Raw genomic sequence first — 24,998 nt, 5'->3', positions numbered from 1 at the left:
TAAACAAACTAGTGACAAACAGATCAACTCTGAACATCACAAAACAAGCTACTAAAGTCAGAACAAAACAATAGCAAAATAAAAGCCAACAGAAAAAACAATGAAAATTACAGGACAATTCAGCTGCATAATTTATTCATGCTGCAATGCATGATGTCAGCCATTGATGCGTTCTGATTGGTGGCTCCCATCATGCACTGCAACATTAAGCATTTGTTTGATTGTCACCATTGTTGAGATTCATATGTAGATTCTTGATGTCTGTGTGTGATATTAAATCTTTCAGATCTTTAAAACATTGCTGGAAGTAACTACTGTAGTGAAAAATTAATAAAACAATTAGATAATCAGTTTATAATGCTGGATGACATCATTGAATCAGGTCACTAGTAATTTCATCATCGAAACATAACCAGGGCTGCATTTCCAAAAGCATCTTAAGCCTAACTTAATCGCAGACCAACTGCAACTAATGGTCTATATGATCAAATTAGGCTTGTGATGCTTTCAGGAAACACAGCCAAAGTCAGTTTCTTTTGCCACAACACATATGCTCTATAAACACAGAGTTGGAGCAGCCAGAGAAAAACTAATGTTAAATAATAAAGTGTCAAGAGCCCAACTAAAGCAACCACTGACCACCATAATGGTGACATGAAACGAAACATTCCATAAAACATTACCATCTAAACTTCTGTTAAATCTAAATAAGACCGTGTGTAGATGTATGACAGAAATAAAGTCAAACTGGTAAAATAATAAGTGCAATAATGGCTCGAAGTCAGTAGTTCTTGTGTTTCTCTTTCCTTCAGTGAGTCTGCTTGTTATCATCAGGTGTCACCACTAATGGCCAATCATCACTTAATTAATCACTTAATTATCTCATTAACTTCAACACTGCTTCAGTGTTAACTTAATTAACTCATTAACTTCAACACTGCTTCAGTGTTAATTTTTAACACTCTGTAGTGTGGACACATATAAACACTGAGGAGTGTTAATTTAACACTGGGGATTTTGCTGTGTACCCGAGGGATCCAGTGCTCTCTTGTCGGTGTCGGAAGCCCGAACTGCGGCTTCTTCCATCCGGGAAGAGAGCCCCATGCTTCAGTGCTCTTGCTCCGAGGATGTAGAGATGTACTGAGAGTGGCTGGTAGTGACACAAACACAAACACGAGAGAAGAAGATTTGCCATCTTCTTCTCCTGCATACACAGCAAAATCCCCAGTGTTAAATTAACACTCTCAGTGTTTATATGAGTCCACACTCAGAGTGTTATAAGTAACACTGAAGCAGTGTTAAAGTTAATGAGATAATTAAGTGATTAATTGAGTGATGACTGAGCATTATTGAAGACACCTGGTGTTAACAAGCAGAATCACTGAAGGAGAAAAAACGTAATTGGTATGTCACCATTATGGTGATCAGTGTTTTCTTTAGTTGGACTGTTGACACTTAAATCATTAACTTTAGATTTTGTTTGGCTGCTGTACTTCAGTTATAACAGCCATATTACGTCCGCTAGGGGTAAGACGCAATAAGTAGTTAAATAAATAAAGCCAGCTTCCCGCAGGCCGTCAGATCAACCAGAAAAAAAAAAGAAATCCTCAAAAAGAACAAATACGAACGAAAGCGAATTCAAGAGATTTATTGTAAACACAAACGAAAATGAATCAATCAAAAGGACCCATGGCCCAAATAAAGCAAAAGATATAATTCATTAACAATGAAATCAACAGAAATAAATAAATAAAGTGGTATTCTCGTCAGAGAGACCCAAGGCCCAAAATAACAAACAAAACCCAACCTAATAAAATTAAATAAACCACGTAAGTAACCTACCACAAAGAAAATGAAAGAAACTACATTAAACTTACCTAACTACGCTCATCAAAAACATAAGTAAATTCCAAACCAAAAGGGCAGGTCTCTCCTACATCACCACACTCTAAATAAAATACACAGCCAAAGAACACAAGAAAAACAACATCTTGATCTGGCGGCTAACAGGAAGCCAGAACCGCTGCGACCGACCCGAAGCCGCAACCGTCCTCCATGTCAAGCGGAAGAGGCGTCTTTAAAGGCAGAATCATCATATGATCACCCAATTACCGCTGGCAGGCTGTTATCAAATCAGCGGTAATCTGAAACTCAGGAAAAAAGAAAAACAGAACATACACAGTCACAAAAACAAATACACATAACGTAACACCCCCACCGTTAAGAATCATCACATGGTTGATTACACATCTTCCATTGCACGCGACAAAGTATCCGCTAAGACATTCTCGATCCCCTTCTTGTAGCGAATTTCAACATTAAACTCCTGTATGATTAATGCCCAACGCATAATACGTTGGTTGGAGTTACACATCCGAGACAGAAAAACCAACGGGTTATGATCAGTAAACACTACCAAAGGTCGTTTAGTATTCGGAACAGGAAACTGCACGATAGCCTGCACTTTAGCGGCAACAGGACGAACTGCACCCTGACCGACCTGTTTACCCAAATAGGTTACCGTAGCCCTACCAAACTCGCATTTCGCAAGATTCAGAGTCAAAGAGGAGGTGCACAGGCGATCAAACACCACATGAAGTGTCTCCAGATGATCATTCCAGTCAGAAGAATAAACCACAATGTCGTCTAAATACGCATCACAACCAGGAATACCTGCCAGAACCCTATTCATCAATCGTTGGAACGTGGCAGGAGCGTTTCTTAATCCGAACGCCATAACAGTGTACTGTAGCAAATTATCAGACGTAACAAAGGCAGAAACCTCGGCTGCGCGCGGAGTTAAGGGCACCTGCCAATAACCTTTAAGTAGATCCAGCTTTGAAACAAAAGTAGCAGACCCAACCCTGTCCACACAGTCCTCCATCCGGGGCAAGGGAAATGAATCTGACTTTGTGATGGCGTTAACTTTTCTATAATCAGTGCAAAAGCGAACCGTGCCATCACTCTTTGGAACGATAAGGCAGGGAGAACTCCAAGCACTGGAACTCTGCACAGCCAGCCCGTTTTCAAGGAGATACTTCACCTCATCCTGCATAATCTGACGCTTAGTTGGGTTCACCCTATAGGCATGCTGCTTAATTGGTGGATGATCCCCCACGTCAATATCATGGCATACTACAGTCGTTCTAGATGGTACGTCAGAGAACAAGGTTGGATATAGCTGGATTAAATGGCAAATATCTGATCGAGAAGCTTCGGACAGATATGACAGGTAAGACGGTAAATCTTTAAGGATCTCAGAATTTTGCAACCGGGCACCAGTAACAGATGCACTTCGCATGGTCAAACCATCGGTATCAGAACCCTCAGACGTAGACATAACAGCTACAGATGCAACTGAAACCGCAGAACTTTTCTCTTGACCATCTCGCGAAATATATAACTTCAACATATTAATGTGACAGACGCGAGTTTTCCTCTTGCGATCAGGGGTACGAACTATGTAGTCCGTCTCACTAAGTTTGGCGTCAATCACATACGGGCCAGAAAACTTCGCCTGTAGGGCTGATCCAGGGATAGGAAGCAAAACCAGTACCCGGTCACCCTGGTTAAAAGAACGTGAAACAGTTTTTTTGTCAAATCGAGTCTTCATCTTTGCTTGAGCAGACGCCATAGAGATTCGAGCAAGTTCGCCCACACGATGTAAACGTTCACGGAAGGAGCTAACATAGTCCAAGACATTAATGGCGTCACTTGTCTTACAACCCATCATTTTCTCCTTCAATAATTTCAACGGCCCCCTTACGGTATGGCCGAACACCAACTCCGCAGGACTAAAGCCAAGTGATTCCTGTTGAGTCTCACGCACAGCAAACAACAAAAGGGGCAAACCCTCATCCCATTCTTTCTCTGATTGAGCACAAAATGTACGCAACATTGACTTTAAGGTTTGATGAAACCTTTCCAGCGACCCCTGTGACTCTGGATAGTACGCACTTGAAACTTCGTGTTTTATATTGAGCTGACACAACACCTGCTTAAATAACCGGGACATAAAATTTGTGCCCTGATCAGTCTGCACCACCTTTGGTAAACCGAAAGTTGAAAAAAATTTAATTAGAGCTTGCACCACCCCTTTAGTTTTTATAGTGCGTAAAGGCACAGCTTCCGGAAAACGGGTATTAGCGCACATCATAGTTAACATGAATTTATGTCCGGACTTAGTCCGTGGCAAAGGACCAACACAATCTAGAACCACCCGCTCAAATGGCTCACCCATAACAGGAATGGGGCAAAGGGGTGCGGGGGAGATCACTTGATTTGGCTTACCCACAGTCTGGCAGATATGGCATGACCGACAGTACCTCACAACATCCGACCTTAACCCAGGCCAGAAGAAATGACTTAAGATACGATGGTATGTTTTTGTAACGCCCAAATGTCCTGAGAAACTATGATCATGGGCTAACATCAACACATGCGAGCGAAATTGAGCAGGCACAACTATCTGATAAACGGCATCAACTTCATTTTCAGAAAACACTGGCGTTCTTTTTCGCATCAGCAACCCGTCATCCCAAAAATAAGCAACAGGTCTCTTGAAAATCTCTCCGTTCTTCACGACGGCCGTTCTGCAACGAGCCAGAGAATTATCAGATTTTTGCGCGTTCGCCAGCGTAATTCTATCAATAGTCGAAGTTAAATCAACTTCAGCACCAGGTGCAGCGGACAACAGCTCAGAGTGCATACACTCTACTTCCACAGGGGGTTCATGACAACTATCAGTGCTATCAGGAAACGCCACAAAACTATCTGAAAGCTCAACTACGTCACTATATTTACGTGACTGCGCTCGCGTAACCACGCATGCAGGAAATACAGAAGTTGAGGTTAAAACAGAACCTACAACATTTCGTGAGTCGGAAAGCGGGTCTTCAACGACTTCAGGAAACGGCAGTACCTTTCCGCCTGCGAGATCATTACCAAGAATCAAATCAATCCCTTTAATAGGTAGCTGTGGACGAACCGCAATCTTAACAAGATCAGAAACAAGATCAGACTGAATGTTTACACGATGTAACGGAACTCTGACGATCCCCAACTCAATTCCTTGAACCAGCACATCTGAACCGCAATACGAATCCTTAGAAAATGGTAAAATTTTGCCACACACAAATGATTGGGCTGACCCAGTATCTCGGAGAATGCGAATGGGGACTTTAACGCTTTCCTGTCCAGTAAGAAAAACTACCCCACTAGACACAAACGGAACATATCCAGCATCAACTCCTGGCCCATTTGTGTCAACTGGCGAACTCGCAACACATGCAAATCCAACACTCTTCGGCACCGAGCTATTTGGAAACTGGTTTTTCCTTTTTAAAACTGGACAACCAGCAATGAGATGGCCAGTCTCATGACAATAAAAACACTCACGTGAGTCAGCCTGATTCGATTCAGCAGCTAAATTTTTCGGACTCTTTTCAAATTGGAAGAATTCACGACGCGCAGACGAAACAAAAACATTTTTATGAGTCAATACAAATTCATCCGCTGAAACCGCGGCATGCACGAGTTTATTCACTTTCTGCTCATTTAAATATACAACAATCTTGTCTGGTAACGTGGTTTTAAAATCTTCCAATAACACAAGCTCTCGAAGTTGCTCAAAATTATTTACCTTGCTGGACTGGCACCATTTATCAAAAAGATTTCCCTTTTCTCGGGCAAACTCAACAAATGTCTGATTGGCAGCTTTCACGTGACCACGGAATTTTTGACGGTATGCTTCGGGAACAAGTTCGTATGCCCTAAGAATCGAGGCCTTCAAAACATCATAATTTAAACTCTCCTCAACAGACAAAGCAGCACAAACTTCCTGTGCTTTACCAGTCAGTTTGCATTGTAACAAAAGTGACCAAATCTCTTTCGGCCACTTCAAAACAACAGCAATTCGCTCAAAAGCACTGAAAAAAGAATCAATCTCCGTTTCTCGAAACGCAGGAACTAAACGAATCTGGCTGCTAATATCAAATTCACCCGTGCTCGGAGTATGTGGGACAGGAGAAGTAACAGAAGAAACACGGGCACTGGGGACAGCCGCAAAAGGAGGTTGTAATACACTCACCGGTACCGTCGAAACGCGGTGCGCCTCAAGTTCACACTGCCTAACGCGCAAAAGCTGCGTATCATGTTCTTGTCGCTTAACTTGTAAATCAAGCTCGCGAAGTCGTATAGCCAATTTAAGGTCCGTGGTACTCAGCCCTACCAGTGGATCCAGCTCCACCACTGGATTTCGAACTGCTTCCGTGCTTAACTCGTCCGTCACATAAGCAGCATCGCCATCTAGTGCCATTGATTCAACTTTCAATACCCCATCCAACACCAATTTCTCCTGTACCACATCTAACAATACTTGCTTAGAGGACCCTTTAGATACAGATATATCATAATAATCTGCAATCAAAAATAAATCAGATTTACGGCATGATTGTAAAGCCTCTACCGTAGGAAAATGTTTAAACGCCTCAATACTAAAATCCATAATTATCCTCCGTATACTAGCAAAACCCGCCAATCAAACAACGAAATAAATACCTACCAGCAAGGCAAATCTTTGGCAAACTTACAAACGAATCAAATGAAATGGACGAGCCCCCATTTATTACGTCCGCTAGGGGTAAGACGCAATAAGTAGTTAAATAAATAAAGCCAGCTTCCCGCAGGCCGTCAGATCAACCAGAAAAAAAAAAGAAATCCTCAAAAAGAACAAATACGAACGAAAGCGAATTCAAGAGATTTATTGTAAACACAAACGAAAATGAATCAATCAAAAGGACCCATGGCCCAAATAAAGCAAAAGATATAATTCATTAACAATGAAATCAACAGAAATAAATAAATAAAGTGGTATTCTCGTCAGAGAGACCCAAGGCCCAAAATAACAAACAAAACCCAACCTAATAAAATTAAATAAACCACGTAAGTAACCTACCACAAAGAAAATGAAAGAAACTACATTAAACTTACCTAACTACGCTCATCAAAAACATAAGTAAATTCCAAACCAAAAGGGCAGGTCTCTCCTACATCACCACACTCTAAATAAAATACACAGCCAAAGAACACAAGAAAAACAACATCTTGATCTGGCGGCTAACAGGAAGCCAGAACCGCTGCGACCGACCCGAAGCCGCAACCGTCCTCCATGTCAAGCGGAAGAGGCGTCTTTAAAGGCAGAATCATCATATGATCACCCAATTACCGCTGGCAGGCTGTTATCAAATCAGCGGTAATCTGAAACTCAGGAAAAAAGAAAAACAGAACATACACAGTCACAAAAACAAATACACATAACGTAACAGCCAGAAGAACAAAGCGAAAAGGTGATATGATGGTGTTGGTTGTGTTTTAATATAATCATTATTTCACAATCATTTAACCTCAATCACTGAACTCATATAGAGCCTAATTTCATTATAGCAGCACTGTCCTTGAAAAGCATCATATTTTTAACTTTTACAGTGTAATCCAAATAATTTCCTAAAAGTTGTTCACATACATTTTTTTTTTTTTTTTGACACAGACATCAAGAATCAGCCTGTGAATCTCAACAATGGTGACAATAATAAAGCATGTTGCAGTGCATTCTGGGTACCACCAATCAAAACTCATTCATGGCTCCCATCATGCATTGCTGCATGAATAAATAATGAGCTTATGTTCAGAGTTGATCTGTTTGTCACCATTGTTGAGATTCATACGCAAATTCTTGATGTCTGTGTGTGCCTGAAAAGAACATATTGTAAGATTTTTTTTTTTTTCGTAATTGATTTGATCATTTCGTTTTCATTGAAAAGGCTAAAAATGGCATGCTCGACAAGGACAGTGCTGCTATAATCCATAAGGTAAACTTAACTCAGATATTATACTCTCAATGAGTTCAGTGATTTAGGCCAACTAATGATTATGCTAAAACACAACCAACACCATCAGATCACATTTGCTCTTTGTTCATCTGGCTATTATAACCAAATTACAGCAGCCAAACAAAACCTAAAGTAAAAAAATGTAAGGGTCAAGAGTCCAACTTAACTAAACACCGATCACCATAATGGTGACCATTTAAAAAATTATTTTCTCCTTCAGTGATTCTGCTTATTAACATCAGATGTCTTCAATAATGCTCAATCATCACTCAATTAATCAATTAATCACTTAATTATCTCATTAACTTTAACACTGCTTCAGTGTAGGGCTGTGCGATATATATCGTGAGATTGTTATGCGCATCTCGTCAGTAAAGCCGGTTCCTTGATTAGTAGTAAATTACCATCACCTGCTTTCAGATGGAGCGGCATTTACTACAAAGAGCCGTAGTTAACTGACAAGCTGAGCCATATCGCATTAATATCGCGGACGTATCGCCAGCGATAATTAATGCGATATGGCTCAGCTTGTCAGTTAACTACGGCTCTTTGTACACAGCAACAACTCCAGTTTTAAATTAACACTCCTGGGAGTGTATGAGTCCACACTCAAGAGTGTTTAAGTTAATGAGATAATGAAGTGATTAATTTAGTGATGATTGAACATTATTGAAGACTCCTGATGTTAACAAGCAGAATCACTGAAGGAGAAAATCACAAATTGTAAGTTACCATTAAGGTGATGGGTGTTTGCTTTAGTTGGGCTCTAGACCATTATATGAGTACTTCAGATTTTATTTGGCTGCTGTATCTGAGTTATAACTGACAGATAAACAAAGAAAAAAAAAGTGATCTGATGGTGTAGGTTATATTATGACAATCATCATTTGAACTTGATCACTGAACTCATTAAAATCCTTCTTTCTGACTTCGATTTATGTTGTTGGTTAGTGAATCTGCATAAATGCCCAGCATTTTTGATATAATATAAAGGATTTCTTAAAAGTTGCTTAAAAAAAAAATCATTCTTTTAGGCACACACAGATGTCAAGATTCAGTCTATGCATCTCAACAATGGTGAGGAGCAGAATATTCAATTAGGAAAAGTAAATTACAATTCAGATCATAATTTATTCATACCGCAATGCATGATGGGAGCCATTAATGAGTTGTGATTGGTGGCAGCCACTGCAACATGCTTTATTATTGTCACCATTGTTGAGATTCACAGGCTGATTATTGATGTCTGTGTTTTATATGAATTTATCTGAATGTCTTTTGATCAGAACAATGTTTATTAAATATTTAGAATTATAAGTAAAGTACTGATAATCATAGGTTGAAGAAGAATCACTAAACTGCTGCTAACAAGTTAAACCAAACTATCTCAATAAGTTTCCTTTTTCAGATCACAGCATGATTATGTCAAAACACAACCAACACTATAAGATAACATTTTACTTTGTTCATTTAACTGTTATAAATCAATAACAGCAGACAAACAACAGTAAATATTAAAGTAAACATATAATGGTCTAGAGTCCAACTAAAACAAACACTGATCCCCTTAATGGTAACTTACAATTTGTGATTTTCTTCTTCAGTGATTCTGCTTGTTAACATCAGGTGTCTTCAATAATGCTCAATCATCACTAAATTAATCACTTAATTATCTCCTCAGCCCTAAATGCCGCTCCATCTGAAAGCAGGTGATGGCGATTTACTACTAATTAAGGAACCGGCTTTACTGACGAGATGCGCATAACAATCTCACGATATATATCGCACAGCCCTACTTCAGTGTTAATTATAACACTCTGAGTGTGGACTCATATAAACACTGAGCAGTGTTAATTTAACACTGGGGATTTTGCTGTGTATGATGAGCTAGTGGAGGTGATAACTTGTGCTGTTGACAAATTAAAGATTGACTGGCCAGCAGAGAAAAAAGGCGCTCGTCCTAAAAGCAAGCCTGACGGGCGCTTTTTACAGTCTAATATATCATCTCCCTCACGAGCGCTTCCATTCTTTCCCAATCTGCATAGTGAGCTATGTAGATCGTGGAACAAACCATATTCATCACCTCTTTTCACTTCCTCAGGGGACTGTTCTGCCAACCCCGCCACCCTTGGTGCCTCGGGGCGCAGCGGTCTTCAGCGAGCTTTTGGCTCAATGTCAACTCAACGTTGCGTCAGTATGTTTCAGGGCACCAAAGGGACTGTTACATTAACACCAGAGGCCAGTCTCGAGAGACTAGTACACAGCAAAAACTCCAGTGTTAAATTAACACTCCTGGGAGTGTATATGAGTCCACACTCAAGAGTGTAATGTGTTAAAATATGAGTGTTAAATTAACACTCAAGAGTGTTAAAGTTAATGAGATAATTAAGTGATTAATTTAGTGATGATTGAGCATTATTGAAGACACCTGATGTTAACAAGCAGAATCACTGAAGGAGAAAATCACAAATTGTAAGTTACCATTATGGCGATCAGTGTTTGCTTTAGTTGGGCTCTTGAACCTTATATGTTTACTTTATAATTTGCTTGTCTGCTGTTATTGATTTATAACAGTCAGATGAACAAAGAAAAAATGTGATCTGATGGTGTTGGTTATATTTTGACATAATCATGTTGTGATCTGAAAAACTAATTAAACTAACTCTAAACTTATTGAGATAGTTTGGTTTAACTAGTTAATTACAACAGCTCTGTGATTCTACAGCATATGATTTTCAGTATTTTTCATATAATCAAAAATATTTAATAAACATTGTTCTGATCAAAAGACTTTCAAAAGAATTTATTTAGAAACACAGACATCAATAATCAGCCTGTGAATCTCAACAATGGTGACAATAATAAAGCATGTTGCAGTGGCTGCCACCAATCACAACTCATTAATGGCTCCCATCATGCATTGCGGTATGAATAAATTATGATCTGAATTGTCTATATAATTTACTTTTCCCTAATTGAATATTCTGCTTGTCACCATTGTTGAGATGCATTGACTGAATCTTGACGTCTGTGTGTGCCTAAAAGAAAGATTTTTTTTTTCTTCAAAACAACTTTTAAGAAATCCTTTGTATTATATCTAAAATTCTGGATATTTATGCAGAATCACAGTTATGCTGTAACCAACAACATAAATTTAAGTCAGAAAGAAGGATCTTAATGAGTTCAGTGATCAAGTTCAAATGATGATTGTCATAATATAACCAACACCATCAGATCACGTTTTTTCTTTGTTCATCTGCTGTTATAACTCAGATACAGCAAACAAGCAAAATCTAAAGTAAACATATAAGGGTCAAGAGCCCAACTAAAGCAAACACTATTCTCCATAACGCTGGCTTACAATTTGTGATTTTCTCCTTCAGTGATTCTGCTTGTTAACATCAGGTGTCTTCAATAATGGTCAGTCATCACTCAATTAATCACTTAATTATCTCATTAACTTCAACACTCTTGAGTGTTAATTTAACACTCATATTTTAACACTTTACAATCTTGAGTGTGGACTCATATACACTCCCAGAGTTTTTGCTGTGTACCCTTAGTAGATTTTCTAATTGAGTGGAAGAATCTGACGAATATATCTTCTTGGGTCCTGCAGATAATAGAGAAGGGTTACAGAATCCAGTTTGGTTCTCATCCACCTCATTACAATGGGGTACTACCCACGTTAGTTCATCCCGAGCAGGCTCTGGTGATGGAGCAAGAAGTAGAGTCTCTATTAGCGAAAGGAGCTATTGAGCAGGTGTACTCGCCCGACAGAGAATCAGGGTTTTAAGAGCAGCGCGTAATACACTAAAATAACAGCGATTTGAATCTATCGAGTACTCCTGCCCTAAGAGCAGCTCGTAATACACTAAAAATATAAGCGATTTGAATCTATTGAGTACTCCTGCCCTGAGAGCAGCGCTAAGGCGGGAGATGTATCATTTTATCCATTGAAATATTGCGGAGATTTGAACAAGTTCTGTTCACGCATATCAATTTAACAGACAGCGAGGTAGCATTGGAAAAGTATGTTTTACACCACTTACCCCATAATCAGATTTGTTGTGGTCGACTGATGAAACAGTCAAATCAAAATGCGTATAATACGATGTTTAGACGATGATTTTTAGTTCGGTGCATTTTAATGTTCGCTAATTATCTCAGTAAACGTTAGAGGATGTTGAATTTTAACAAAATATAATAGTAAATTCACTTACCTTGCAATAAATGCATTCTCCCCTATTTTTTTACAGTCTATGGTTCTCCCACGAACAGCTGTCTTTTTTTCCCGATTATTCCTCAGTCCCTCCGCACCTCAAGTTCAAACATCTTAACCCCGCCCTTGCTTCAGTTTCATTGGTTGAAGCTGTAAACCAATCATTTTCCTTTCTGCCCTCAAAACATGTTTGAGTAAGTAAAACTCCCATCTGCTCACATTCGTGAGGTTTTATAGCCTGGACCTGGTTGCTGCCCCAGGTTCTCAGGTGCTTAATACTTAGTTTGCCGACAGTTTTACTACAGGCAATTGTAAGTCTGGCGTGTTGGGTATTCTCGTTCCCAAAGCGTCGTTGCCGCATCGCGAGTTCCCTCGAAAGGGAACGTCTCAGGTTACGACTGTAACTCTAGTTCCCTGAGAAGGGAACGAGACGATGCGTCACCCTGCCATACTTCCTGCATCCCTGTGATCGACTTTGCTTCGGCTCTAGAAGCTGTCTAAAACCGGATGTGCTTTTATCCTTTCCTGGTCATGACGTCACCCGCCCTTGACGCTCATTCTTCCTATTGGACTAGTTGACATACGTACTTATGACGTAATCACGCGGAGACGTTTTTGATATTTGCCGAAAGTTAAGGTCTTGGAAAATTACAAGTAAACTTTCAACGAATGTACATTGTGAGTAAATATAAGATTACAACTAACATTAAAGATGTCTATAGAATTAGATTTCTGTGTCTTCTTTCAGTTGAAGCATTTGATGTCACTGATGAAGAACAGCTGTGAGTCTCTAAATAACACACAGGGAGAACATTTCACCGGGGAGGAGTTACTGGAGGTTAAAAACACACTGCATGATATATTCTCATAGTAGTTTGTGGACATGCACTTGCACAGTGGCTGAATGAAATTAATTTCACAGAACTTTTTCAATTCCACCGATGATCTGCTGTCGGATGGGAACATCGCTGACGGTGAGACGTTGAGTCAGTTTCTGTTGACGGTGGAGAACAGCATGCATCTGATCGGACCTCAGCTTAAAGAGCCTGTGACCAGGACAGAGACGCACAACACCTGTGAGACACAAATATTTACCGTTTACACATTTTCTCATTGTGTTGATGAATGGAAATACTGTGTTTCAAATGTGCATAAAATGAAACCGATATTGAGTACTGGAAGTACTGAAAGCAGTTGTTCTGTATGATCATGTGAATCACAGTCGCTGAGGTTGCAGTCACACGGAATCAGACTCCGCCCAGTGGGCGTGTCACTCTGAGCACAGACTCCGCCTTCTTCAACACCAGCTGGGAAACAGTTATAGGGAAATCATATCCTGGTACAAATACACATATGCATGTACTTATGAAAGCATCAGTGCATTCAAGACCCGATGTAAATATTGTTGTCTTTTAGGTTTTGCATTTGTGGCGTTGGTCAGTTTTAAAGATATGAACTCATCCAGCGATCAGTTTCACATGATGAGCAGAGAGAGATCAGACGATAGAGAGAGAAACATCACTTATCAGCTCAACTCGAAGGTGGTGACGGTCGTCGTCAGTAATCCAGAAACCAAACAGCTGTCTGAGGCGGTGACGCTCATCTTTACACACAAGCAGGTGAAGAAGATAAACAGTTTAATAGATACAGATGAAAAAACAAATAAATGTGCATTCCCTGTTTGAAAATCCAGTTTAAGCTGGATTCTAGCTGGTTCATCATATTATGTTCCAAAAACCAGCATGACCACATTAAGCTGGTATGACCAGCAAGCTGGTTTGTTTCTGGCCCAAGATGCTCCATCAGACTTATTTTAGTATAAATGATTTATAATTATTATGGGTGTGATGAAACACTTAGTTTGAGGATACACAATATTGGGTTCACAATAAAAAGACAAGATGATATTTTAACTTAACTTTATAATTAGTTTTATGAAATCTTCAATAATGAAATATATGACTGAAAAAATAGTATTTTATTTGACAGAAAGACACAAAATATAAAATAATGCAGTAGCATTTTGAAACTTATCTAAGGATGTTTAAATTTTTTTTGGTAATCGAGTTATTTTGACGAATAATCGAGTAATCTGATGTGTTTTGTGGAAATAAAACTAGACCTATGTGAACAATCTGTTCATTGACTACGAGAAAGAATTTGAAAGAATATGGAGTACCCATAAAGATCACCGATATCATCCAGAACTCATACGAAGGACTGTCCTGCAGAGTGATCCACGGCACACAAGCCATGGACAACTTCCGAGTGCAGACTGGCGTAAGACAGGGGTGCCTGCTTTCTCCTTTCCTGTTTCTGCTTACCATAGACTGGGTCATGAGGACATCAACTGCACAGAGAAGGCACGGTATTCAGTGGACCCTATGGAAACAGCTGGACGACCTCGACTTTGCCGATGACCTGGCACTTCTCTCGCACACCCAGCAACAGATGCAGGAGAAGACCAACACTGTGGCAGAGAACTCCTTACGCATTGGGCTGAACATCCACAAAGGGAAGACCAAGGTCCTCAAGGTCAATGCAGCCGACGCAGCACCCATCAAGCTGGAAGACGAAGCGCTGGAGGACGTGGAGAGTTTCACCTACATCGGCAGCATCTTTGACAAGCAGGGAGGTACCGATGCAGACATACGAGTGTGTATCGGCAAGGCAAGAACAGCTTTCCAGCAGCCGAAGAAGGGATGGAACTCCAGTGCCCTAACCATCCACTCCAAGATCAAACTCTTCAATACCATCATGAAGCCAATACTCCTATATTGAGCAGAAACATGGAGAACAACAGCCTCAACCATGAAGAGAATCCAGACGTTCATCAACACCTGCCTCATGCGAATACTACGAATCAGATGGCCAGTTACCATCAGTAACAGGGAACTGTGGGAGAGAACCAGATAGCAGCTTTGCTCTGCTTTTCAACTTGACAAGAAATATTGTTGTGTTTTAATATTACGAGATCTCGTGGCACTTTTAAGGCAGGTGTTCACTAATTCCTCATTTCCTAAACTCTTCTTCTCCCTTCTTCAGGAGAGGGCGGAGTCTGAGGGTGTGGCTTATTCCTGTGTGTTCTGGAATGAGACAGTGGGGGCGTGGTCTGGGAAGGCCTGTGAAAAGGTGTTGTCTAATGACACTCATACAATGTGTTCCTACTCTCATCTCAGTAGTTTCGCTCTGCTCATGGCCCTCTACCCTGTCCAGGTACATGTATGACATATTTCAGTTTTGAGACTAAATTTTGATGATATTAACACGTCCGTTTGCTCTTCCTTTCCTCCAGGACACGTTTGAGCTGGTGTTGATCACGCGTGTGGGTTTAGTTCTGTCTCTGCTCTGTTTATTTCTCTGTATCCTGACGTTCCGGTTCTGCCGCTCCATCCAAGGGACCCGAAACAGCATTCATCTTCATCTGAGCGTGTGCCTCTTCATCGCAGACCTCGTCTTCCTCTGCGGGATCTCCAGCACTCACAATCAGGTGCGTTCGAATGAGAAAACAAGTGTTGGTCGTGAAGGAATTATTTGAAAATAATAAATATTACCCTGTCTGTTGCTCAAATAGGCCTCATGTCAGAACTTTTCTTTCCTTTTAAAATGCTTATAACCGGATGTCCCTGTGCTCCATATTCCATATTACTTTACAACTGCAATTCAGTGCAGTGCAGTGGCAGGACACTTGGAACATTTGTTTGGACTCAGTTTAGATGACCTAATATTAGGTACCTTCTTACGGAGGGTCTGGACATACCACAACATGGTGTACCAGGCCTCCCACTATGCCCTCAGAGGGTGCTTCTGCCTGCTTCGCCACCATTGGTGACCCGAGGAGCAGAGACACCCAACGGTAGACCCACCCTTGCTCATGGACAATCTCTTTCTAGGGCTTGTTCGATGTTTCCTTGCCAGTTCTTTGTTTCAGGGTCCTGAACAGGTAGACTCTATTTAAGTGATCTCTCTGTCAAACGTTGTGGCAGTGTGGCAGCTTCTGCCCAGTGTTTCTCAGAGGGTTCTGAATATTTTGGAAAAAGGTTACACAATTCAGTTTGCCTCTTGTTATGTCCCCGGCTTGTCTAGGGGTTTGGGACATACAAATAGATCTACCCAGGATGGAAAAACTCAAGGATGACTCGAAACAGGTGTCAAGTTTGTGTATTTATTGATGAACTAACAAAAACTTAAACGTTAACTAGAAAAATATAAACACAACACACAATCTCCACGGCTCCCACCGCGCAGATGAAATACACACGAGGATAGCCCGCTGCTCACCCCACCTCCCCAGCTGATTACGAACACTGGTCCGACAGCTGGCTTCACACAGACGGTGCCGGGCAAAGATCGCGATCTGCTGCACCCAGCCGATCTTACAGTCCACACAGCAGGTCACACAGTAGTCCCAGTTTAGTAATCCACACAGACTTCAAGGGAAAAGAAAGAGATCTCGATCAGCGGCACCCAGCCGATCTCATAGTCCACACAGCGGTTCCACATCGGTAATCCACACAGACGTCAAGAGAAAAGGAAGAGATCTCTCCCCACACTTCACTAGCCCTGTTTATACGCCTCACTGATTTCCACTGATCAGCTTCAGCTGCGGGATTATCCGTGTCAACCTCCAGATCCCTGCAAGAGAGAGAGAGCGCGACACACCCACACACACACACACACACACACACAACACCCACAGACCTCATGGGTCGTAACACTCTCGTTCGCCTCATTTCAATGGGGTGTTAACAGCAGTGAATCAAGATCAATCAAGGTTCCTAAATCAAAAACTGCATCCTCTCTTGGCAAAAGGCTCCATAGAAGTTGTACATCTTCATGTGAGAGAGGCAGGTTTCTTAGCTGGTACTTTATTGTGCCCAAAAAAGACTGGGGGCTGCATCCAGTTTTGGATCCACATGACCTTAATTGTACTCTGAGGACATACAGATTCAAGATGCTAACGCTCAAACTCAAATTGTCTCAAATTCAATCCAAGGATTGGTTTGTGACAATAGACCTAAAGAACACTTATTTCCAGATGAGATTTGGCCAGAACACAATACATTTCTCATGTTTATTTTCTGGGGTGAAGCTTCCCAGTATCGAGTGCTTCCTTTCAGCCTAGCCGTGACAACCTAGTGCACTGATCCTGTTCTGGCTCTTCTGGGACTCCAGGGAATTCGTGTGCTCAATTATATAGATGTATGGTTGATTTTATCCCAGTTGAAATAGCTAGCAGCATGACATTGAGATGTTGTGCATGCTCATATGAAGTGTTTGGGGCTCAGGTTGAACCTAAAGAAGTTTTTTCCAATCTCCCTCTCAGAGAACCCTTTTTCTATGAGTTGTTTGGGACTCTACAATGATGGAGTCATGTTTGTCTCCTGCACGTGTAGACTCTATCTTAACAATGAAGGCAAATACCTGTATTTACATCCTGTTTTCGGTCGAAGTCCATAGTAATCGATTGTCGAGTTCACGCGCATGATCATAGGTACTAAACCAATGCGCGTGAACTCGACAATCGACTACTATGGACTTCGACCGAAAACAGGATGTAAATACAGGTATTTGCGCTGGCTGAAAAAACATCATTTTTATCCATATCTTTCACATCTACTGCAGTCAGATTGACTCGCGTTCACTCCGAAGGAATCACTCACATGACCTGTGCACTTGAAATGACACATCAAGGATGTTAAGAGGCTAAAAGCAGGTTTAAATATTGCCCCATTGAAGTCAACAGGGTGCAAATTTTAAAAAGAGGATAACACGGTGTAGGCAACACAAATTTTTGTCGTTGTTCTCTGTATTGACAGCACTCCACATTTACAAAAAAATGAGCTCAATGTTAAAATTGACCGGAGTTCTCCTTTAAGACTTAAGAAAGAACGTTTCTGTAATACGGCCCCAGAATCTCAGGTTCTTCAGGGATGATCCATGTCGTAACAGCCTAGCATGGTGGTGTGGGTATTATCATTCCCATAGTGTCAACACCATGGCACAGTGTCAAAGTTCCCATCTGAAAGGGAACATCTCAGGTTACATACAGTATGTAAAGTACTAACGCAATTTCTACAGAACCCCTATCCTCCCCCCTTGCCCTTAACTAATTTGGCCCCTGCCCATGCGGAGGTCTTCGCACGCCACTTCAGACACTGGTGTTAGTTAATGGCTAATAACACTGGCTTATTTAACACAAAATGTAAAATGTTATTGTAATGAAACAGGAGCTGATCTGACATGTCTGTTTCTCTCTCAGGTAGCGTGTGCGATTGTGGCGGCGCTGCTTCATTTCTTCTTCTTGTCTGCGTTCTGCTGGATGCTGCTGGAGGGGGTTCAGCTCTACCGGATGGTTGTGCTGGTGTTTCACACCACAGTTAAACATCTCCACATGTGTGCGGTGGGATACGGAGTCCCTCTCGTCATCGTCATTATCTCTGCCATCGCCTTCCCAAAGGGATACGGCACCCAAAGACAGTGAGTTTCTGCAACCGGTGCTGTTCAGCTGTATACTTATGTGTGTGTGTCTGAATGCACATGCATAATTATTAGACGATATTTTCGAAAGTCGATATTCTGATCATATTTTTTTTTCCTGGCACATTTTACCTATTCCAAACTACATTAGTTTTAATACTCTTAACAAAATTCTTACTATGTTTATTAGTCCATAATAAATTGCATAAAACGTTTACAATTTTTCTTTTTAACTGAAAATTCACATGTAAACCCCCACACAGCACAGATCCTCAAGAAACATTTACATTTAACAATAAAAAGAGACTGACAGGAACAAGATGATTTAAAAAAAAAAATGTTTATTGCTCATGTCTAGTTATTCAGTTATTAGACAACAATACAGTCAATTGATGTGGTTTGGAATTGGTAAAATATGTTACATGATCAGAATATTGACTAATAATTATACACATGCACTATATAATTTAATTTAATATAGTTAAAGACCCTATGAATCAAAATGTGAATTTTGAGTTTATTTAATGAATCATAATGTGATCATATTATTCAACGCACTATTATTATGTTTGAGACATCAACCACTGGTCGATGACCATAATGTTTGTATAAACTGTAGGTAACAACTGGTAAAATGTACATTTACACTGTTAGACCTTACCGGGTTTTTTTTACAGTAAAATACTGGCAACACTGTTGCCAGTAAAATACTGTTAATTGTACAGTTCTTTACTGTAATCTAGTTTGTTTCTGTAAAAATGCACTAAATTCTAATTCAAATGAACTAATTACACTTGCAGAAACCGACTGCCTTAAATTGACCAACTGTCATTTAAATGTATTAACTAAAATGTATAATGCATTAATAATGTGAGCAAAGTATAACTGTGAACTTCTTTCATTTGAGACCACTAAAAAACTATTGTACATAAAAAGATTTCCACTGGACCAGCAACTACACAGTCACCGCCTATTAAATAAAGCAACATGCAGCATATCATCAATGTTTGTAGATCTTCTCCTGGACTGAAGCACAGGCTCTACTCTTCTGCACAATGGTGACCCAAAAAATACATTTTACAGTAAACTACTGGCAACAGTGTTGCCAGTATATACCTGTTTTATAACTTACAGTTTATTACTGTTAAAATACATTTTGTGGGTGTGTCTTTTTATCTTACACTGTTAACCCTTTCAACCCCACAGGAAAATACACACTACAAAGAGTAAAAGTAACATTGAGACAGTGTTGCAGTGAGATAATTAAGGGAATATGTAAGTGATTGTTGAGCATTAGTGATGAACACCTGCTGTTAGAACAGAAAATAGAGAAACGCAAGACCTACAACTGACTTCCAGCCATTACACATTATTACACTTATTATTAACCAGTATGACTTTATTTCTGTCATACATCTACAGAAGTTGTTATTGAGATGTTTAATTGAAAATGTTTGGTTTAAAGTTACCATTATAGAGATCAGTGTTTGCTTTAGTTGGGATGCTGATGCTAATACATTCATTTTTCTTTTGCTGCTTGAGCTGTGTTTTTGCAAGTCACACTTGTGCGCACACAGTTTATGAATGATTGCGGTTATAATGCTTATGGTGACAAAATCATCATATTGCCTGTTCATTCACTAAGGAATTAATACTTATTCAATCAGAGTTTTATCCTCGATCAAAAGTGTTACATTAGCACTACTGTGAAACTACAGCAATAAATTACTATGACTCATTTTTTTTAACACATCATGCATAAACCAAAAAAAAAAAAAAAAAAAACAGAGCTATATTATGTTTTAGAAACACAGAGATATCACAATTTAGCTCATTAATCTCAACAATGGTGGCAATATATTTTTTTTATTATTATTCATGCAGCAGTGCATGCTGGGAGTTTTATATTATCCTGGAACCCAGCATGCATTGCGACATGAAACTTTTCACCATTGTTGAGATTCATGTGCTGATTGTTGATGTCTGTGTGTGTCTGAGCCAAGCAGGAGTTTTTTAATGCACTATATGATTGCAATAAGGAGTAAAATAAAGTTGATCGCACTATATGCTTATGATATTCTTCAGAAGACCTGATTATAGAAATTTTGATTTCATTTTGTAGATACACAGATATATGCTAAATATGACATACCCGTAATTTCAATGAATATACACAGGAAAAATTAGAAAATCAGACATGTCCAAGATGATTGTGACATCATCACAAAAGAATAAAAACACCTGATCATCTTCCTCTTGGCTTTTTCTTGCCATAACAAATGTGTTTTATAAACTCACTGTTACAGCAGCCAGAGAGAGATGAATGGTAAGAAGTCAAGGGACAAGAGACCAACTAAAGCAAATACTGATCTCCATCACGGTGACAAAATGTTTTATTATTAACTAAATCTCTGTTAATTCTCAACAAGAACTTTTGTACATGTATGAAAGAAATAATTGTAAACTGGTTTCACACTCAGTGTTGCTGGAAGTTAATTGTAGTTTTTGTGTTTCTCTTTTTTCTGTTCTTGTTTCTCTGTCCTTCAGTGATTCTGCTTATCAGGTGTTCATCAGTTTCTCAATTCACTCACTTCTTTTCATTCAAGTGGACTTTATTAGTGAACTAGTGTAGGGAATAGTGAATGAGGGTATAGGGTGTGATTGTGAAAACAGCCTCTGAGTGTCGATTTTGAGCAATGTTAATTCACAGTATATTCCTGTAGGCTAGTTTTGTTTTATACAGTATATTACTGTTTTAATGGAATATGGTATGATACTGTCAGAATTTGGCCTTTTTTTACAGCAAGGGCTAACAGTGTAGGTCATAAAAACCGTAATATTTTCTTCTCAGCCATGTCAACAATTGTCCGTGAGCAAAATCTCCTCCCATCCGTTGTCATTGAACTTTCGCAAGGATTCCTGGGTAGTTAAAGTGTGTGGAGCCTGCTTCTATGTGGGCTTTGTGGAAGACCGCTTCAAGGGTACAAAGGGGGCGCTGCTGAGCACACCTCAGAGTGGTAAAATGCTGAATGGGACGGCCTACAGACTCGTAGACTCAGCGAGCACACGCAGTTTAAGTTCACAAGACCTAAAGTCCACATGAAGTGCGCCATTTGGGACAGGGCCTTAGTGTTTTAAAAATAGTGATTTTTGATGCCATCATAAAAGTGCCCTAAACAAAAATACAGTCAAACTTAAAAGTGCCATTCTAATTATGCTTTCAAACGAAAGTTTGCCTCGAGTAGATTAACAAAAAGACCCTAGGTTGCATTTTGGCGAGAGTTACCCTTTAATATTTGGTATCAACAACCACCTGATCTCCAATAGTTCAGAAGAATTCTCCTTCAGCTACTTCATGGTCAAACATCAACACATCAGATCATTCATGAGTCTATGATTAGTTTTCAAAGGGAATACGGATGGGGAAGAAAGATGAATTAGTCTTTTGTGTGTGTGTGTGTGTGTGTGTGTGTGTAACCATGTGACTGATTTATCATTCCAGCTGTTGGCTCTCTCTTGATCGTTATTTCATCTTGAGTTTTTTCGCACCCGTCTGCATCATCGTCATCCTCAACTGTGTTTTCTTCATCATCACTGTGTGGAAACTGGCAAAGAAATTCTCCAGTCTCAATCCAGACCTCTCCAAACTCAAACAGATCAGGTGTGTGTGTGTGTGTGTGTGTGTGTGTGTGTGTGTGTGTGTGTGTGTGTGTGTGTGTGTGTGTGTGTGTGTGTGTGTGTGTTATTTCACTATCATTCATATACTATTATAGTTTTTGTGTCCGTCTTTAATTTAGTTTTATCTCAGAGGTTCTGATGAATTATATTGGGTGTGTGTTTCTCTGTAGGAGTTTTACAGTGACCGCAGTGGCTCAGTTGTGTGTTCTGATGTTATAATAGATTCAATCAGTCCTTAATTGTTTTCTATCAGTGGTTTTCTATCAGTGTGTGTTTCTCTGTAGGAGTTTTACGGCGACCGCAGTGGCTCAGGTGTGTGTTCTGGGCGGGACGTGGGTCTTCGGCTTCTTCCTCTTCCAGGAGAACGGGACTGAAGTCATGCTGTACCTCTTCACCATCCTCAACAGCCTCCAGGGGGCGCTCATCTTCATCATGCACTGCCTGCTGTCCAAACAGGTTCTTACACACACCATGACAGCAGAAAACACATGATGAATTGGCTTCAACACACTGAAGGTTTGGTAACAGTGGTTTGTTTTGTATCTCGCAGGATTTCAGTGATTTGAAGTGACAGTTCACCCCCCAAAAAAGGATGCAAACGGATCACAAAATGCAATTCATGCCATATATACCAAGGGTTCTGAAGTAGTGGTTGACCGATATATCTCCAAGGGCCGATATTTGGCATTTTTAAGTGATTGGCATTGACCAATGTTTTTCTGATTGACTGACAAGTGTCGGAAGCAGCTTTTATTTTGACATCGATGGTACTTTTATTTTGACAGCGCTAAGAACACCAGCGTCTGAGCGCAGTTTTAAGCGTAATCTTTAAATCCTTGATTTAAAACTATGCTGAGCTATTACCAAATGGCCACTACATCATATTCATGTCATATTCTCTATGCACTTTAAAATTAGCGTTACTTGCTCTTTATTTATGGAAAGTATGATATGATTCCCAGTGTGCACATCACTTATCACATTACTAGGTGAACTGCTAGTTACAGTGTTTATTTCATCGGTAAATGAATATCGGTCGACCACTATAGCAACTTGGTGTTGGCCAGAAACTGTAATTTATTGTTTAGTCAAACATCATTTGCTTTAGCTGTTGTGTCGCCCCCTTCAGGTCAGGACGGAGTATTACAATCTGTTTGGCCGAATGTGTCCACATAAGAAGAAAGCAGAATACCGTGTCAGCCAGTCCAACAGCAGTCAGGTACAGTACGCCAGTGAGTGTGTTCGAGTGTTTTAATGCTGTGTTTGTGGCTTCAGCTTCTTCATTCTTCCTTTGACGTTCACAGAAACCTCTGCGGAGCGACGGCAGCACAGCAGAGTCACAGATGTAAAGTGCCTACAAACTCCTGAACACAAGGCACTCGGACACTTTCTGTAAAAGACTTTCACAAAGCATTCACAAAGGGTTTTTGTCGTCTGATGAATATTGCAGATGTGGGTTTATCATAGATAGATGTGCCATGTGCCAACGAGAAAAAAAGAGACAAAAAAGAGAAAATATATCCTATATAATATATAATATAATACAATACAATTAGGGCTGGGCGATTTAAATCGCGATATTGTTATGCGCATCTCGTCAGTAAAGCCGGTTCCTTGATTAGTAGTAAATCACCATCACCTGCTTTCAGATGGAGCGGCATTTAGGGCTGAGAAGATAATTAAGTGATTCATTTAGTGATGATTGAGCATTATTGAAGACACCTGATGTTAACAAGCAGAATCACTGAAGAAGAAAATCACAAATTGTAAGTTACCATTATGGTGATGGGTGTTTGCTTTAGTTGGGCTCTAGACCATTATATGTTTACATTAATATTTACTGTTGTTTGTCTGCTGTTATTGATTTATAACAGTTAAATGAACAAAGTAAAATGTTATCTTATAGTGTTGGTTATGTTTTGACATAATCATACTGTGATCTGAAAAGTGAAACATATTAAGATAGTTTGGTTTAACTTGTTAGCAGCAATTTTGTGATTCTTCAGCCTATGATTATCAGGACTTTACTTATAATTCAAAATATTTAATAAACATTGCTCTAATCAAAAAGACGTTCAGACATCAATAATCAGCCTGTGAATCTCAACAATGGTGGTGACAATAATAAAGCATGTTGCAGTGGCTGCCACCAATCACAACTCATTAATGGCTCCCATCATGCATTGCGGTATGAATAAATTATGATCTGAATTGTCTATGTAATTTACTTTTCCTCATTGAATATTCTGCTCCTCACCATTGTTGAGATGCATAGACTGAATCTTGACATCTGTGTGTGCCTAAAAGAATGATTTTTTTTTTTAAACAAGTTTTAAGAAACCCTTTATATCAAAAATGCTGGCCATTTATTCAGATTCACAGTTATGCTGTAACCAACAACATAAATCGAAGTCAGAAAGAAGGATCTTAATGAGCTCAGTGATCAAGTTCAAATGATGATTGTCATAATATAACCAACAAAGATCACTTTTTTTTCTTTGTTTAACTGGCAGTTTTAACTCAGATACAACCGCCAAACAAAATCTAAAGTACACATGAAAGGGTCAGAGCCCATCTAAAGCAACTACCCATCACAATAATGGTAACTTACAATTTGCGATTTTCTCCTTCAGCGATTCTACTTGTTAACATCAGGTGTCTTCAATAATGCTCAATCATCACTAAATTAATCACTTAGTTATCTCATTAACGTAAACACTCTTGAGTGT

At 39.7% G+C, this 24,998-nt stretch overlaps 1 protein-coding gene across 5 annotated transcripts in view; it reads left to right on the top strand.

Moving 5' to 3' along the window:
• LOC307154472 (adhesion G protein-coupled receptor E3-like) overlaps positions 1-23,936 on the top strand; it is a 31,631-nt gene extending 7,695 nt beyond the window's left edge. For 4 of the 5 annotated variants that reach the window (XM_079864456.1, XM_079864455.1, XM_079864458.1 and 1 more), the window contains 11 exons: positions 12,860-12,949; positions 13,034-13,187; positions 13,334-13,450; positions 13,528-13,730; positions 15,157-15,327; positions 15,407-15,601; positions 18,374-18,591; positions 22,094-22,252; positions 22,554-22,725; positions 23,399-23,488; positions 23,574-23,936. In XM_079864456.1, the coding sequence (XP_079720582.1) occupies positions 12,860-12,949; positions 13,034-13,187; positions 13,334-13,450; positions 13,528-13,730; positions 15,157-15,327; positions 15,407-15,601; positions 18,374-18,591; positions 22,094-22,252; positions 22,554-22,725; positions 23,399-23,488; positions 23,574-23,618 (1,614 nt within the window). In that variant the 3' untranslated portion in view covers positions 23,619-23,936. Of the gene's footprint in view, positions 1-12,859; positions 12,950-13,033; positions 13,188-13,333; positions 13,451-13,527; positions 13,731-15,156; positions 15,328-15,406; positions 15,602-18,373; positions 18,592-22,093; positions 22,253-22,536; positions 22,726-23,398; positions 23,489-23,573 lie in introns of all 5 variants that reach the window. The other variant, XM_079864454.1, reaches the window with a different exon arrangement.
• The last annotated feature ends 1,062 nt before the right edge of the window (positions 23,937-24,998 follow it).

This window comes from Squalius cephalus (genome assembly GCF_949319135.1).
Source record: "Squalius cephalus genome assembly, chromosome: 2".
Lineage (NCBI taxonomy): Eukaryota > Metazoa > Chordata > Actinopteri > Cypriniformes > Leuciscidae > Squalius > Squalius cephalus.
The sequence above is the reverse complement of the archived record's forward strand: the minus strand, read 5'-3'. Positions and strand labels throughout refer to the sequence as shown.